At 43.6% G+C, this 16,083-nt stretch overlaps 1 protein-coding gene across 3 annotated transcripts in view; it reads right to left on the reverse strand.

Annotated features, from left to right (window-relative positions):
* CCDC149 (coiled-coil domain containing 149) overlaps nt 1-16,083 on the reverse strand; it is a 104,626-nt gene that overhangs the window by 38,083 nt on the left and 50,460 nt on the right. For all 3 annotated transcript variants that reach the window (XM_025386690.1, XM_025386689.1, XM_025386691.1), the window contains one exon: nt 9,123-9,230. In XM_025386690.1, the coding sequence (XP_025242475.1) occupies nt 9,123-9,230 (108 nt within the window). The remainder of the gene's footprint in view (nt 1-9,122; nt 9,231-16,083) is intronic.

Below are 16,083 nucleotides of genomic sequence, written 5' to 3' on the forward strand. Positions count from 1 at the left end.
TCATCATACTTACCAGAAACAATCACATTCATCTGCTTGTGTCCACCCCACTGTGAGCTTCATCACGGCATGAACCTTGCTTGTCAAATGCACTGAAACACCTTGGCCTCCACAACCGTGTCTGGCTAACCATAGCCCGTCCTCAAATGCTTCTTAGATCTATTAAATAGGAAGTCCCCAATCTGTGCTCCCCACAACTCTCAGAGGCAGACACTGTCATCTCCTCTTTACAGTGGAGAGAACCCCCTGAGAAGCTGGCACAGGGCTCTGAGGCCAGTGTTAACTGGCCAAAAGCTTTAGGGCGAGGGCACTGTGACCCACTGGGAACCATGTACAAATCAGTGGGCCAGGCCAGGTGTGGTGGCTGACACCTCTAATCCCAGCACTTTGTGGGGCTGAGGCAGGTGTATCACTTGAGGTCAGGAGTTTGAGGACAGCCCGGCCAACATGGTGAAACTCTGTCTCAACTAAAAACACAAAAACCAGCTGGGCATGGGTGGTGCACACCTGTAGTCCCAGCTACTCAGGAGGCTGAGGCAGTTGAATTGCTTGAACCTGCAGGTGGAGGCTGCAGTGAGCCGAGATCACGCACTGTACTCCAGCCTAGGTGACAGAGCGAGACTCCATCTCAAAAAAATAAATAAATAAATAAAAATTAAAATCAGTGGGCCACAGTGCCTGGGCCTGAAGTTTTTGGCCAGGTAACACTTAGCACTAATGTGCCATGCCATGCACTGTCCTAGGTGCTGATCCCCATTCACCCATTTAAGTCCACCAAGCACCCTGGCAGGTATTGTTGCTATCCTTATTTGCACGAGAAGCTGAGACAGAGAGAGGTGGAGGAACTCGCCTATGTCACACATCTCATAAATGGCAGTCAGGAATTGAGCCCTGGCAGTTCAGGGCTCTGAAGTCTATGCTGCGCTGCCTCTCTTCACAACTGTGGCAACAATTCCTACACAGCAGCTCCCCTGGAGAACGTGCTCTATATCAAATGCTTTATAGAACTTTTTTTATTTAATCCTCACAAAAGGCAAACTGCATGCCTTCCGTACCAAGCCCCTGACTCCCTAAGCTCGCTCCCCTCACAGGGTCTTTGGATTTCACACCCCTCGTCCCTATATCTGACCCCTCCCACCATACTTCCTTCAGTGTTCTGTGTCACCCACATGAGCAGAGGGCCTTCCCCGACCACCTGATATAAACGGCATCCCTGCCCCACCTGAGCTGTATTCTCTAGCCCCTTATCCTGCTTTAGTTTTTTACTTAGCACTTATCACCTCCTGACATATTATACCACAGTTCATCAAATATAAGACTCCATCAACTTTAAGAGCCACCACTGTGCATCTCTAAAAAGAGGTAGTTATGCCAATCATAACTACACAATACACCGACTGTATCAGAGATGTCCAAATGGGAAAAACTGTGCATCTCGGAATCTGTGAAATATGATTTATTTGCTTACTGTCCATCTGCCCCCATTAGAACGAAGCCCCCGTGGGAGCAGGGACTCACTGATATTGTTTGCTGTTAGCCCTAGACCAGACAGTCCATCCTCAACAAATACGTGTTGAAACGAATTGCACTGAACCAACCTCCATGAGGCAAGTACTACTGCTATCCCCATTGTACAGATGAGAACAACTAAGGCACAAAGAAGTCAAGGAATTGTCCAAAGATTACACAGCTAAGAAGCCCCTGAATTACTGTCAGATAGTTCAGCACATGTTGCTCCCAGAGCCAAAATCTTTAGTGTTGCATCAAGCAGTTTTAAAGAAGCTCTGATTTACTTTTATTTTAGTGTGTAATTTGAACATGGTGTATGATAAAACAAGTCTTGGGCAGAGATATCTTTCAGTTCTCCACTAGGAAGTGTAATTATGTTCACAGTCTATGGGATGAATATCTGAAAATCATGCTGTTTTGGTCACATGGTCTACCCAGACTATGAGCTCATGTAAGCCATGGCAGGCTCAAATAAGGTATCTGAAGACCAAGTGTATCCAATTCACTTACAAATAAAACATGAGAGACTGCTGAACTAGACTGGCTGCTTGCTGGACTCACTGAGCATTGCCTATAGTTCATAATCAAGATCCCACGTAGAACAAGACATGATAGGGTGGGGAGGCGGGGTGCGGTGAAGGCCCCTTCTCACTCATTGTAATTCTTCATAATTAATTTCTATAGTGCCCCAGGGTCCGAGCTTTTCATTAGAGTGCCATCTTCACTTCAGTTTCTTGCAGGTTAGGACATCTCTCTGCTCCCTTTGAAGCATAAACTGAAACAGCTTCCGAAGAGCTCTCTGATCCCTCATCCTGGACCATTACAAACATCCACAGCTGAGCACTCCTTTTCAGTGAAGTGTACTTTAATTAGTCACCTGCACACTCATTGCTCTGTCTTTATTGGCTTGTAGCTGTATCTTAATTGGTTTGCTCACCAAATTCATCCAAAAGTCCCATGTCAATAGAGGTATGTTCACAGAAGGTCTCTATCATTTTATGGCACCAACGCCAGATAAAACAGAGGTACCTAAAGACCTTCAGCTGGTGTAACATAAAACTCATTATTAAGGGCAAAACCCTGAGTTTATGCAATATCACAACAGCTAAATTTAAATTTGCCAGCAGGGGCCCAGGAAGTATAAATGTATGACATTGGTAGGAGCATTCACCTACCGAAAACTTCCTTGCCTTTGAACACATCGCACTGTATTATTGGCCTTCTGCACGAAAGTGCCATAATCTTTAAAGCAAACAGACAAGACGACCAACTGCCATCTGTCCCAATGGGAACATGAGTTGCTGCTTCTGACGTATCCTATTAGATGCTTATTCCACAAGGGGCACACAAAATGCAAGAAAGTTCCCAGGAGCTCGGCACCAAAGCAATAATGCTTGATGCCGGCGAAGTCGAGGCTGGTGATTAGGAAGGCTGACTTTTGGGGATCCATCTGCCACATGCCAGGTGTCTCACCAGGATCATTGTCTCTACTGGGGCGGGGGGACATATCTAGTTCACTGGAAATAGCTTATAAATAGAGAGGAAGATCTTAAGATTTCTGGTGGAATTCTTGCACAAGTGGATTCTAAGTCAATATGGATGCGTGTTGTGCTAAAGATAACAGCAACACTTACCCTCTGGTAAGTGCTTGCTAGGTGTTATGAACCATGCAACACCCTCTTCAAACGATACTGCATGCAAGTCCATCCCTAAATCATTAAATCTCATTGTCCATTCTCTTTTCTTCTCAGACTAAGCACTGTCTGATGAAATTACTTATGTATTTTATTTTCTTATTATCTACTCCCCAACTAGAATATCAGCGCCATGGGAGCTAGTACCTTGTCTTTCTTATTCTTTGATGTGTCCTCAGCTGCTAGAATGTTAATTAGCATGTAGGAAGTCCACAATTACGTGGGGAATAAATGATGTGAATAAATGATTAAACAATTCTATGAGAAGTATTATTATTGCCACTTTACAGATGGGGAAACTGAGGCCTGGAGAGAAAACTGACTTGCCGAAGGCCACAGACAATAATTGGCAGAACGAGAACATAAACCTGGGTCTGACAATTTTAAAAGGTGGACCTCTTGGGCTGCACTACACTGCTCCACTTCACAGAGGCAGGCTGGAGCTATCTTTTCCTGGAGTCCAAATATTCCAAGTTCAGTGACTTCACTCTGGTAACCTGACATTTGTCATGGCACCAGTATCTATCACACAGACATTGGCAAAGGCAAAATGTTACAAGTCAGGCTTCTTCTTTCAGAGAACTGGTTCAGGAGCACACTTCAGGGAGTGGTAGTCCCCCTAATTCTTGGTATCAGCTACCTGCGGTCAACCGTGGTCTGGAAATATTCAATGGAAAATCCCAGAAATAAAAAATTCATACGATTTATATTGTATGCCATTCTGAGTAGCATGATGCAATCTCGTGTCCTGGTCCATCCCACCTGGCCTCGCTGGAGAAATGCAAATTCTTCCTTTGTCCAGGGTCCCCGCTGTCTACACTACCCACCCCTTAGTCACTAAGTAGCCATCTCAGGTATCAGATCAACTGTCATGGTATTGCAGTGCCTGTGTTTAAGGAACCCTTATTTTACTTAATAATTCCCTGGCCAGGCATGGTGGCTCATGCCTGTAATCCCAGCACTTTGGGAGGCTGAGGTGGGTGGATCATGAGGTTAAGAGATTGAGACCATCCTGGCTAACATGATGAAACCCCGTTTCTACTAAAAATACAAAAATTAGCTAGGCATGGTGGCACATGCCTGTAGTCCCAGCTACTCAGGAGGCTGAGGCAGGAGAATCACTTGAACCCAGGAGGTAGAGGTTGCAGTGAGCTGAGATTGTACCACTGCACTCCAGCCTGGCGACAGAGTGAGACGCATCTCAAAAAATAAATAAATAAAATAAAAAAGAATGACACCAAACACAGATTGCACCACTGCACTCCAGCCTGGCAACAGAGCGAGACTCCATCATAGATAAATAAATACATACATACATACAATAAAAATATAATGACCCCAAACACAAGAGCAGTGATGCTGGCAACTTGGCCATGCCCAAGAGAAGCCACATACTGCTTCTTTTAAGTGAAAAGGTGAAAGTTCTCAGCTCAAGGAAAAAAAAAAATTCATATGCTGAGGTTGCTAAGATCTACAATAAGAACCAATCTTCTATCCATGAAATTGTAAAGAAGGAAAAAGAAATCTGTGCTAGTTTCGCTGCTGCACCTCAAAACTACAAAAGCTACGGCCACCGTGCATAAATGATCGGTGAAGATGGAAATGGCATTACATTTGTAGGTAGAAGACATGAAGACAAATGGGCTCTGATTGATGGCAACCAAGTTCTGCACTAACCCAGGTTTCAGCATCCACTGGGGGTCTTGGGAAGTATCCCCCAGATAAGGAAGGACTGCCGTATTTGTGATTCCAATGTCCTCTGCTAGTTCTGCTGTTTGACCTATTAATCCTTAAATTCTCTGAGACCCCTTTTTCCCTCCTGATCCCCTTTCCCTAAATCTATTCTTTTCTTAATGCCCAGAAGAGGAACAGGCCAACCTCTGGGGCAGGCCAAGGGGAGCTGCAGCTGTCTCTGTGGCCCCAGCACTGCCTGAGTCTTTCCTCGTTCCTTATAGACTGATACACTGAGAGCTCTGGGCAATGTGCAAAGCTCTTCCAGGGTAATGCGTGGCTTCATGAGCCCTCCTTTTCCCAGAGGTCTCCTCTAACCTTGTTAACCTTTAAGAACTGTAATTTTTAAGGAAGGGGAGGGTATCCAGTAGGTTTCCCTTTTCACATCTCTCATCTGGTTTGGCTTGGAAGTTTGTGTTAGTTTGGGAGCCTGAGAAATTCTTGGGCACTGGACAGAGATCGCAGGAGGTAATCGATCACACAGGTCCCCCATCACAGGATGCCCATGTTGGCACAAGAACGCTGCCCCCTGCCCCATGGGAGAGCTAAGCTGCTTGGGAGCCAGGGTGGCAACAAATGTTTCAGGAGGCTGTTTGGAAATGCTTTATGGCCCACAGGGTTACAAGGCTCTAGCTGAACAAATGGAAAAATTAGTCTACCCTAAAATATCCAAGGCAAGTAATTTCCTATCACCTTGTTTTTCAAATGTACTTAACATCTAGAATCTCGGCTTCTCAAAATACGGATAAGGGTCATCAGTTAAAATGGCAACTCAGAGATAAAAATCTTCCACTTTAACAGTCACTCATAAAATGATGCCATCAGCCCTGCTGTTTGGCCTCAGAGTTAGGAGTCCAAAAACAACAATTATTAAGTATTCTTGATGTAACAGACTTGAACCAGCCAATGAGCAGGACACTTATCCTTTGTCCCCCAAGGCTCAGCAACTGACCCTCTGCTCTCTCCACAGAAGCTCCTCAAAGACACGTATCTGGGGTTAGTTCCCCCTCTGTTGGGACAGTTTGCTTTTCTGCAAAGCTTTTCCAGGGTAATGTGTGGCTTCGTGAGCCCTCCTTTTCCCGGAGGGCTCCTCTAACCTTGTTAATCTTTAAGAACTGTCATTTTCAAGGAAGGTTCCTTTCTCCAAATTTCTAAACTACTTCTTACTCCACAAAGTACTGATGACAACCAGATGGCAGTTGGTCTGTTTATTTCTTGCATGCTTTTTTTCTTTTTCTCTTACTCTTCCTTGAATCCTTTTGCTCTTCTTTTCATTCCCTTTATTCATTCATTCGTTTATTCCATTCCACTCCTTCAATAGAGATTATAAAATACCTCCCTATCAGGAACTAAGAATGCTAATTTATAGGATACAGATGGAAATTCGGCCTTCAAAGAGCTTCCCTTTGGGGCTGGCGGTGCCACGCAAGTGTGAGCAGAGGGGCAGAGCAAGACATCGCAGGCTGCACGGGACTGACGCCTAAGAGCTGGAGAAGGCTGCATTTGATCTACGACCTGGGAGAGGAACAGAAGCTTGCAGGGGAAGTAAAGGGGAAGAGTATTCCAGATTGAGCAAACAGCAGGTGCAAAGGTCCTGTGGCCACAGGCAGTGCAGCACAGCAAAGGGGCTGAAATTAGTACTCTAGGGCTCAAGTATGAAGTGACCAGGAGCAAGGATGTGGCTGTAGAAATCAGTAGGGGTCAGACCATGGGGGCCTAGCACACCATGATCATGGAGGCCTAGCGCACCAGGAGGTAGAACTGAATGCAGAAAGTGATGGAAGAGTTGGAGTAGAAAGTGCCTTAATTAATTAAAAAAAAAAAAAAACCTGAAGGTTTAACTCATTCTGTACCACACAGCCACAGGAACCTGGGAACAGGGGCTTCCGAGGTTCTCAAGAAAGTCTGGTGTCATTATGGAAGGAGTAATCTGGCCTCTAGGTGGGGGATGGGGGAAGGATGATCGTGACTCACAGGAGCCTGAAAATAAACCAGCCCTGTAACTTTAGAGGCAAATGAGAATAAATGGAATCTCTAGGGCTCACTGCAGTTAGACTTTTTTTTTTTTTTTTTTTTTTTTTTTTTTTTTTGAGGGAGAGAGGCCAGATACTGAAATGGGGAGGTTTGCTGAACAATAGAACATCTTCTCATGCCCCTTTTGGCAGGCAAACTTCTTCACAGGCCATGAATAGGAGTCACTAAATTCTAAACATAAGGTGAGAAGACAAAGTTTGATAAATGTGCCCAGGTACAGGAATAAAGACCCAGAGAGCATGCAGATCACAAAGTTCAGACTGTGACAACCTGTGCTCAGTGTTAAACACACAAACATGCTCTCTCACACACACTAACACACTCACACACATGCCCTCCCTTTCTTTTCTTTCTTTCTGAAAGAGATAGGGTCTCATTGTGTCATCCATGCTAGAGGTCATTGGCATGATCATGGTTCTCTGCAGCCTCAACCTCCTGGGCTCAAACAATCCTCCGGCCTCAGCCTCCTGACTATCTGTGGCTACAAGTGCGCCACCACGCCTGGCTGTTCTCTGTTTCCGTGAACTGTCAGTTGCAAACGTCAATTCCTAAAATTCTCATACCTAAAAGGCAAAAGAATTGAAAGTGATCAAAAGATGAGACAGGAGCACATTTAGGAAAGCTGAGGGGAGGAGCAGCTCAGGAAAAAAAAAATGAAATAGAAAAAATATGTTATCAGTCAGTCAAGAAGAGTCACGGCTCCAGAAGTCACATCTTAAATATGTTTCAGTATTTCACGGGTTTATAAACTCCTCTAGTATTCTCATGGGCTTAAAGAAAACTATTGCATACATTTTGTTTTATTCTCCAGCAAATCTTGCCCTGCTGCTATCACTTGAGGAAGTGAGTAAGAAGGTCTGTCCTTTAATTATTGACCAAACACCTAGGTTACAGAGCTTAAATCCTTTTAATGATGCATAAAACCACACAAGGGGCCGGATTAGCTTGTCCAGTGTTAATTAGAGCCTTTCCTGCACATTCTTTCCCACCCTTTATTTCATGACCAGGAATAGTAAAGCCTAAGTTTTCAAATTTGTGTTAAATCCAAGAGGTTAAAAAAATGTAAGGCCAGTTAAGTGGAGAAGAAGCTGTGTAAAGAAGGCTTACTAGATGTATATATGCCCTCAAGTCAGGACTCTCAAGCCAGCAGTATGCAGCACCCTCTCTGATGTCTTGTTATGGAAGAGCTCTCTGGATGATCCAGGCAATTCTATGCATTTTTTAAAGAGTGGGCATTTTTCAAAATGGCTCCTTCTAATAACCAACAACTCCCAGCAATGATGAAAGTCACCATCATTTGTCAAGCAATTTGGTAACATCTAAAAACAGTTCCCTAAGAACTGCTCCCCTCCAACACACTGCGCGCGCGCGCGCACACACACACACACACACACACACACACACACACACACACTATAGTTTTCTTGAGTCCACTTTCAAAGCCATCTCTGTTGCAAAAGCTGCCTCGGGCAAGGAGTTGGAAATGAATCAATCTTGGCAAAACGGGAAATGATTTTGGGGGACAGAATTAAACTTGGGTAGTTTTTCTTTCCTTTCTCAATTGTACTTTTGTTCGTAGCTTCAGCTGGGAGAGAGAGAGCACACGTCTAGTTGGGAGTTTATGAGTTCATATTTTATAATTAACGTTGCCAACAGGGGAGTTTGATTAATGCCAAGCAGTGGATTTTGAGCAATGTTCCATACAAATTGCCAAATTTAGCAATAAAATAAATTGGTTATGCGAACATAATTAGTAGGATGACTATTTAAAATTCAAAACCGAATGTGAATAATTCCAAATCATCTGAGCCACAAATCCATTATGTGTATATAAGGGGGAAAGTATAACATTTGGGTTTTATTTTGCCCTCAACCACAGTGTTATTCACCACCAAGCTGAACAGAATGAAACTTCCACAATGGGTTGTGGAAATATTTTAGAGCCACTGAGAAACACACATATACATGCATGCACACACATAAAGGGAATGTAAAAAGGCAAGATACGCTAAACTGCGAATTTTCATTATAAATTTAAAAATCTATAACAAACTTTTCAACAAATGCTGCATTACATTTTTCCAATGTGCAATATATAAACCTCAAATGCACAGTTTTGCAGCAGAGCTTTCTCCCTGTAAATACTCACAGTACCTTGTTGTCACCCTGGACTTCTCCAAGCCTTTGCTGAAGTTCTTTAATTTCTTCTCCCAGATGTTTATTTCGGTCCTGAGAATCTCTCAATAGTTGTGCAAGAGTCGCCTACAAATATCAACACATTATGAAACAGAATGAGAAATGGAGGAGTAGATAAATGCAGGGCTCTATTGGGCTTGTGGATGCTGGCGTCCAACCCCAGCTGAACCCCACAAAGCCTGTTATAGTAAACACATATATGAATGCAGCCAGTGTGTGAATCACGCCACTACAATGGCACGCAGGGAAATGAAGTTGGCCATGAACCTCCATTTGGGGATATTCTTTTGTTTCCAGAATGGCTCACAGAGGGCACTAGGACAAGCAATGGAAGAGTCAGTCTTATTTGAGTTAAAAAAAAAACCAAAAAACTGTGAGGCTGAGGCAGGAGACTTGCTTGAACTCGGGAGGCAGAGGTTGCAGTGAGCTGAGATTGTGCCATTGCACTCCAGACAGAGCAAGACTCCATCTCAAAAAAAAAAAAAAAAAAAAAAAAGAGAGAGAGAGAGTTTATCACTAAAAATCTTGAAAATGGACATAGCGTTCAATTGTAAAATTTGGGCCAGGCCAACAATATAGAAAAAGCTTCATTTTCTTGTTTAGATAGCTTTTGTTTTTCTTCAAATATATGTGTTTTGTCTCATGAGTTTTTGTGTGTGACCTCAATGCCTAGAATTTTGATTACAATTCCAGTGGGCGGCCAGAAAAGAGGTCAGTGACGAGCAACAATTTCTGAAATCAGGATCCAGAAGAAATGCAACAGTTTCCTGGGCTGGTTTTCCCCCTCTTTATTTCCTTATTTTACCTCACATCCGGGAGAAGTACTAAATAGCCAGGATAGTCGCCTTTCATTCCCATCTTCATGACATCATCCTTTCCTTAAGATTTGCCTCCTGTTGGGATCCAGGTCCCTCCGATCTCCACGGCCGGTCCATCAGCCAGCCTCCCCTTTCGGTGTGGCTCCATCTCACAGCCTCATCGTTCCTTTTCCCAGAGCATGCAGGCACCTTTTGCCATATCCTCACCCCTTTCCCACATTTCCTGAACCTGGGATTCCTGGCTGCCCATCTAATTACCTACTCCAGCCTTTTATTCATATTCCTCCTCGCACACATGGCTTCTTGTTCTCCCGTACTATTCTTATTTAGCTAATGGACTTGCCCTAATTCTCACCTGACTTATCACATTCTTATTGAAACTTAGCAGGGAGAGACTGCAAGCTACTGAAAGGCAGAGATTCTGCTTTCTGCTTCCTCCCCTTCCATGTGTGTTGTTCCAGACAGTGCTCAGGTACCGACGAGTGTTTTAAAAGCTCATGATGAATAAATGAAGGAAGAAAGGAGGGAAGGAAGCAAGTAAGCAATCCGAACAGTCCTCTTGGAAGGGGAAATCATTCAAGGAGAGTCAAACAAGGGATATTAGAGATGATCTTAATATGAAAGAATCCTTTCCTGCTACAGCTGAAGAAACCCAAATCCAGAGAGGTTAGGGAACTAGCCAGACTGGAATGGCGACATTTCCAAATACTTCAATGCTAATACTTTGGGGAATATGCACCTATGGTGGGTACTAGAAAGAGAATTAAAGGGAAAAGATAACGACTATATGTTGGCTGACCTGCCTTATCCCATTTATCCTGTTGTCTTACCTACCAGGTCTCCCCAACTCATGCTCACCTCCCTGTGGTCCCCCACACAGACCAGGCATGATCCTATCTCAGTGACAGGGCCCTGCTCTCTCTGCTTGGAATGCTCTCCCTCCAGAGAGCCTCTTGGTTCACTTCCTCACCTCCTTCAGTCTTTGCTCAAAGGTCACCATCTCAACAGGGTCCATCTTGACCGGTTGATTTAATACTGAAACCTTCCCCTGTGCTACCTTATCTTTTTTTCTGGAGCACTTGCCATCTGTTAATATACCATATCATTTACTTCATGGTTCATTGCTTACTGTTGCCTCCTTGTCTCCCTCTCCTTACTAAAACGTAAGTTCCATGAAGGGCAAGGAACTTCGTTGTCTTTACTGACCTCTCCCAAGCACGTAGTAGATGCTCCATAACTATTTTTAAAATAAGAGGCAATAAGCTGCGTGTGGAGGTTGCGCTCTCACCAGGAGAGATCAGGAATAATAAGAGCGGGCACCAAGACTGAAACCAGTGCCTGGCATGGAGACTTGCATAGAAAATCATTCATTCCTGGCTGGCTGCTGAGGCTCACGCCTGTAATCTCAGCCCTTCGGGAGGCCAAAGCGGGTGGATCACCTGAGGTCAGTATTTCAAGACCAGCCTAGCCAACATGGTGAAACCCTGTCTCTACTAAAAAATACAAAAATTAGCCAGGTGTAGTGGCACATGCCAGTAGTCCCACCTACAGTGGAGGCTGAGGCAGGAGAATCCCTTCAATCCGGATGGTGGAGGTTGCAGTGAGCTGAGATCGTGCCACTGAACTCCAGCCTGGGCAACAGAGAGAGACTCTGTCAAAGAAAGAAAGAAAGAGAAAGAAAGAAAAAGAAAGAAAGAGAAAGAGACAGAGAGAGAGAGAAGGAGGGAAGGAAGGAAGGAAGGGGAGAGAGAGAGAGAGAGAGAGAGAGAAAGAAAGAAAGAAAGAAAGAAAGAAAGAAAGAAAGAAAGAAAGAAAGAAAGAAAGAAAGAGAGAGAGGGAGGGAGGGAGGGAGGGAGGGAGGGACGAAGGGAGGGAGGAAGGGAGAAGGAGAGAAGGAAGGCAGGAAAGAAAAAGGAAGAAAGAAAGAAAAGAAAAGGAAAAGAAAGGAAAAGAAAAGAAAAGACAAGACAAGAAAAGAGAGAAAAGAGAAAAAAGAAAAGAAAACAAAACAAAAGAAAGAAAGACATTCATCCCCATTGGCTGGATGTAATCAAGCCCTGATCTCCACTCACTTATTTGAGAATATTACTCAGTAACTCCATCCAATTTTTCAGCCCCCTATTTGCAAAGCTCCCATCTTGTAATATTTGAGTTCTAATTTTCCCAGATTTCTGTTCTCCTAAGACAAAAATTTAGTGATGGATGAGGAAAATCAAAACCTATTTTGTAGGTAGGAAAGCAAAGAAACAAGAGACACTGTGAACAAATGACTGCCTTTGGAAATTTCCCTGAATGGGAGGAATCAGAGAGACGAGGCTGCATTCTGATCATGCCACTTCCTGGGCTGGATGACCTCGCAGGAGTTTCTTAATCTCTTGGGTCTCTCATCTGTAAGGTGGAGCTAGCAACACATAGTGATTTGATCTTTAAATAATGAACACAGAATGCCTACCACAGTGCCCAGCATCCAGTGTGCACTCATTAAAGGTGGGATACCTCCCTCAACTGTGCCCACCCCGTGACTCCTACTCTAACACTCAGTGAACAGAGCTGTGTAGATGCAGTGAAGGCTTCCTTGGACACAGCTGACTCCTTTGCAATCCTGCCCCTTCACTGTTGATTGTTCATTCATTCATTCATCTGACAAATATTTATTGGACACCCGGCATCTGCTTGGCACTGTTTTAGACCTGGAGATACAGCAGCAAACAATACAGACAAAACCCTTACCCTTGGAAACTGACCTTGAATGGGTGACATTACATTAACTGCATTACATTACAATAGAATATACAATGAATCCATGTGTTAGAGGATAACATGCTGCAGAGAAAAATAAAGCAGGCAAAGGGAACAGAATGTGCTGGAAGAAAGGGCCACAGAAGGTTTCACTGAGAAGGTCACATTTAAGTCAAGACTTGAAAAAGGAGAGAGAGCGCCTTGTAGAGATCTTGGAGAAAAAGTCCCAGACAGAGGAAAAGGCAAACAGGCTTCCCTCTCTCCCTCTCCCCATCACATCTCAAAACTTCCATTTGGAAGCACAGCTCAAGGCCACAAGAGCAGGCTGACCACGGGGACTGCAGTGAAGTCAAGAGATGACTCAATTCCTGATTTTCTTTTCCTGGTTCCCCCTCTCCATCCACAGCTCTCCTTCCTTAGCTCAAGGTGTCACATGTGGGTGGACTCTGCCTTTCCTCCACAGAACTCCAGAACATTCCCCAGACATTAGCTCATTGATCCTTTCCCCTGGCAGCAAACATAATCCCTCTCTACCAGATGGAGGGCCAGGCCACTGGGCAGCAGTGACTATCCCTGGGGAGAGGTGGGAGGAGCAGCCCAGCGCTTGCTCGGTCTGGGAGCTGGCTGCCAACTGCACATTCAGGTGAATCTCAGCATCCCCATCTGGAGGAAATGCAGCAAAATCCACCTAAACCTTCATTTAGCAGAAGAGAGGCCCAAAGAAACGTCTGTAAGGGCAACAATGAAAATGTAACAAAAGACAAGGGAAAAAAAATCTCCAACCTCCCTAACCTTCCCTTTTTAAATCAATATTTCCTTAGTCTCTGGTGGGTGGGAAGATCCTGACATTCACTGACCAATGTAACTGCAGTGGCTACATTGGTAGCTACTGTATTGGTAGACCAGTACAACTCAATCTATTGGTGGGGAAAGACCCGTTCTCTTTTTCCAATCCACAACAGATCAATACTTTTGTAAAATCTAATAAAAATGAATTACTAGGCAAATAAGAAGACAAGAAGATAAAACCCCAAATGTGTATCATTAGATTCAACAGACATAAAACCATGCTGTCAAATTGCTATGAAAGTTTCTGAACACTTACTCTCAATTTCTGTATGTATCTTGTCATGGATCAGAAACAATTAGGTTGCAGCCTGGCCCTGGTCCTTGGGCCTCACTTTAAAAAGCATTGAGCTCACATGGTTTTCCCGGGGATGTGGAAACTAGGAAGACACTTGGTATAAAAATCAGTTGATAATTCCAGTGATGACCAGGACAGAGGGCAGGGCTGCTTTAGGAAACAGTTATTTAGAGACCCAGTGATGGGATTATTGAACATGATTTACTCTGCAGCCTGGCTGAAAAGAAATCTTAAGAGCCAGGCGTTTCTACATTAGCTGCAAAACAATGGTTTATTAAAATCGCCATGCCTCCAAGTGAGTTCACTGTAAATGTACCCCAGCTTCAAACTTGACCCCTGGAGTACAGTGGGGTGGGGGCGGCGCCGCTGCTTCAAAGCAGGTGACTGTAATTTTCTTTTACATTTAACAGGCTAGATTCCTTGTCAACACACAATCTTTTGTATTCAGTCCCTCCACCTCCTCAACTCCAAAACAATAACTTTGAAAACTAGAAAATGACTATTCTGATAATGGTGCCTAATTCCTTGACATACACCTTAAAGAACAACAAAAAAAAGAAAGGAGTACATTTCAAAGTGCTCAAAATAGAGGAGAAAAGTTCACACGATTCTTTTGACCAAAAATAACACCCATGACTCACACACATTCAATATAACAATCCATCAAGCTAACACACGGTGCCTGCTTATAATTTATCAGCTATGCAGAGTGCTTTGTCTCCCTGTTACTGAGAAGGACTCTGTGACCATCAGTTTAGAATAACAGCACTATGTAAAGGAAATGTCAGGGAAAAGTGGCAGCCTGCCTAAGACTGGGTTTCACAGGTAAGGAAAACAAAACCAAGAGATTCTTTTCTCTAAATTTTTGGGGGCAGGAGGCAGCATAAATAGCAAAACATCAAGAGGTTTAAAAAGAAGCCTCTTTTAAATATTCAGATCAAGCGAGAGCCGACATTAAAGGTTGACATTTTTGCTCTGATAATAGTGGAATGTTGAATATAGTGGGATATGTGGTAGAATCCATATATTTAAGTCACTCTTTCTAGATAGGAGTTCATTAAAATTGTGATGGGAAAGGGAGGGAAAAGAGATTTGATGAAAACATAGCTGTGAGATTCAAGGCCAAAAGGATATGACAGCTCTCCATTCTGAAATACCTTCCTTTGTCAAGGAACAACTCAATCCCCAATTACAAATGATGCCTGCAGAAACAATTCACCAAAGTCAGCCCCTGGTGTGGGAACTGGGAGGCCCTGGAAATTCTCTCTGGACAGGGATGATGACTACAAATACTGACAGTTGTTGTGAAGGCAAAGACCAGGGAATTGACAGAGCCGTCGAACCTCACCCCAACCTCTTCCCAACTGTTTGCAGGAATCCTTACGGAGGGAGGTTAGCCACGTGGGAGAGGGGAGCTATCTTGCAGCCTTTCTTTAAGCCCTACTGCACCCTGAACTCTAGCTCTTGCCTCTATCACCATTCCAATTCCCCTATAAATGCCGCAAAGTATGTCAGAAGGGTTTACACTACAGATGCAACATGTTTTCTAAACTTACAAGAACCAATGGGAGATTTTAAAATACAGACAGTCCCTGATTTAATGAAGCTCTGACAACTTTACAATGGTGTGAAAGAGCTATGCATACAGTAGAAACTGTAGTTTGAGTATCCATATAGCCATTCTGTTTTTCAGTTTCAGTATAGTATGGAATAAATTATACTTTATAAAATAGGTCTTATGTTAGATGATTTTGCCCAACTGTACACTAATGTAAGTGTTCTGAGCATGTTTGAGGTAGGCTAGGCTGAGCTAAGCTATGATGTTCAGTAGGTTGGGTGTATTAAACGCATTTTCAACTTATAATGTTTTCAATTTACAATGGGTTTATCAGAATGTAACCCCCTTGAGCATCCCTTTACGATTAAAACCCTCAGCAAAATCTGCATAGAAGGGATATACCTTAAGGTAATAAAAGCTATCTATGACAAACCTACAGCCAACATTATGCTGAACAGGGAAAAGTTGAAAGCATTTCCCCTGAGAATTGAAACAAGACAAAGATGCTCACTTTCACCACTTCTATTTAACATAGTACTGGAAGTCCTAGCCAGAGCAATCAGACAAGAGAAAGAAATACAGGGCATCCAAATCGGTAAGGAGGAAGTCAAACTGTTGCTGTTTGCCGATGACATGATTATATACCTAGAAAGCCCTGAC

The sequence above is a fragment of the Theropithecus gelada genome, chromosome 5 (genome assembly GCF_003255815.1).
Source record: "Theropithecus gelada isolate Dixy chromosome 5, Tgel_1.0, whole genome shotgun sequence".
Lineage (NCBI taxonomy): Eukaryota > Metazoa > Chordata > Mammalia > Primates > Cercopithecidae > Theropithecus > Theropithecus gelada.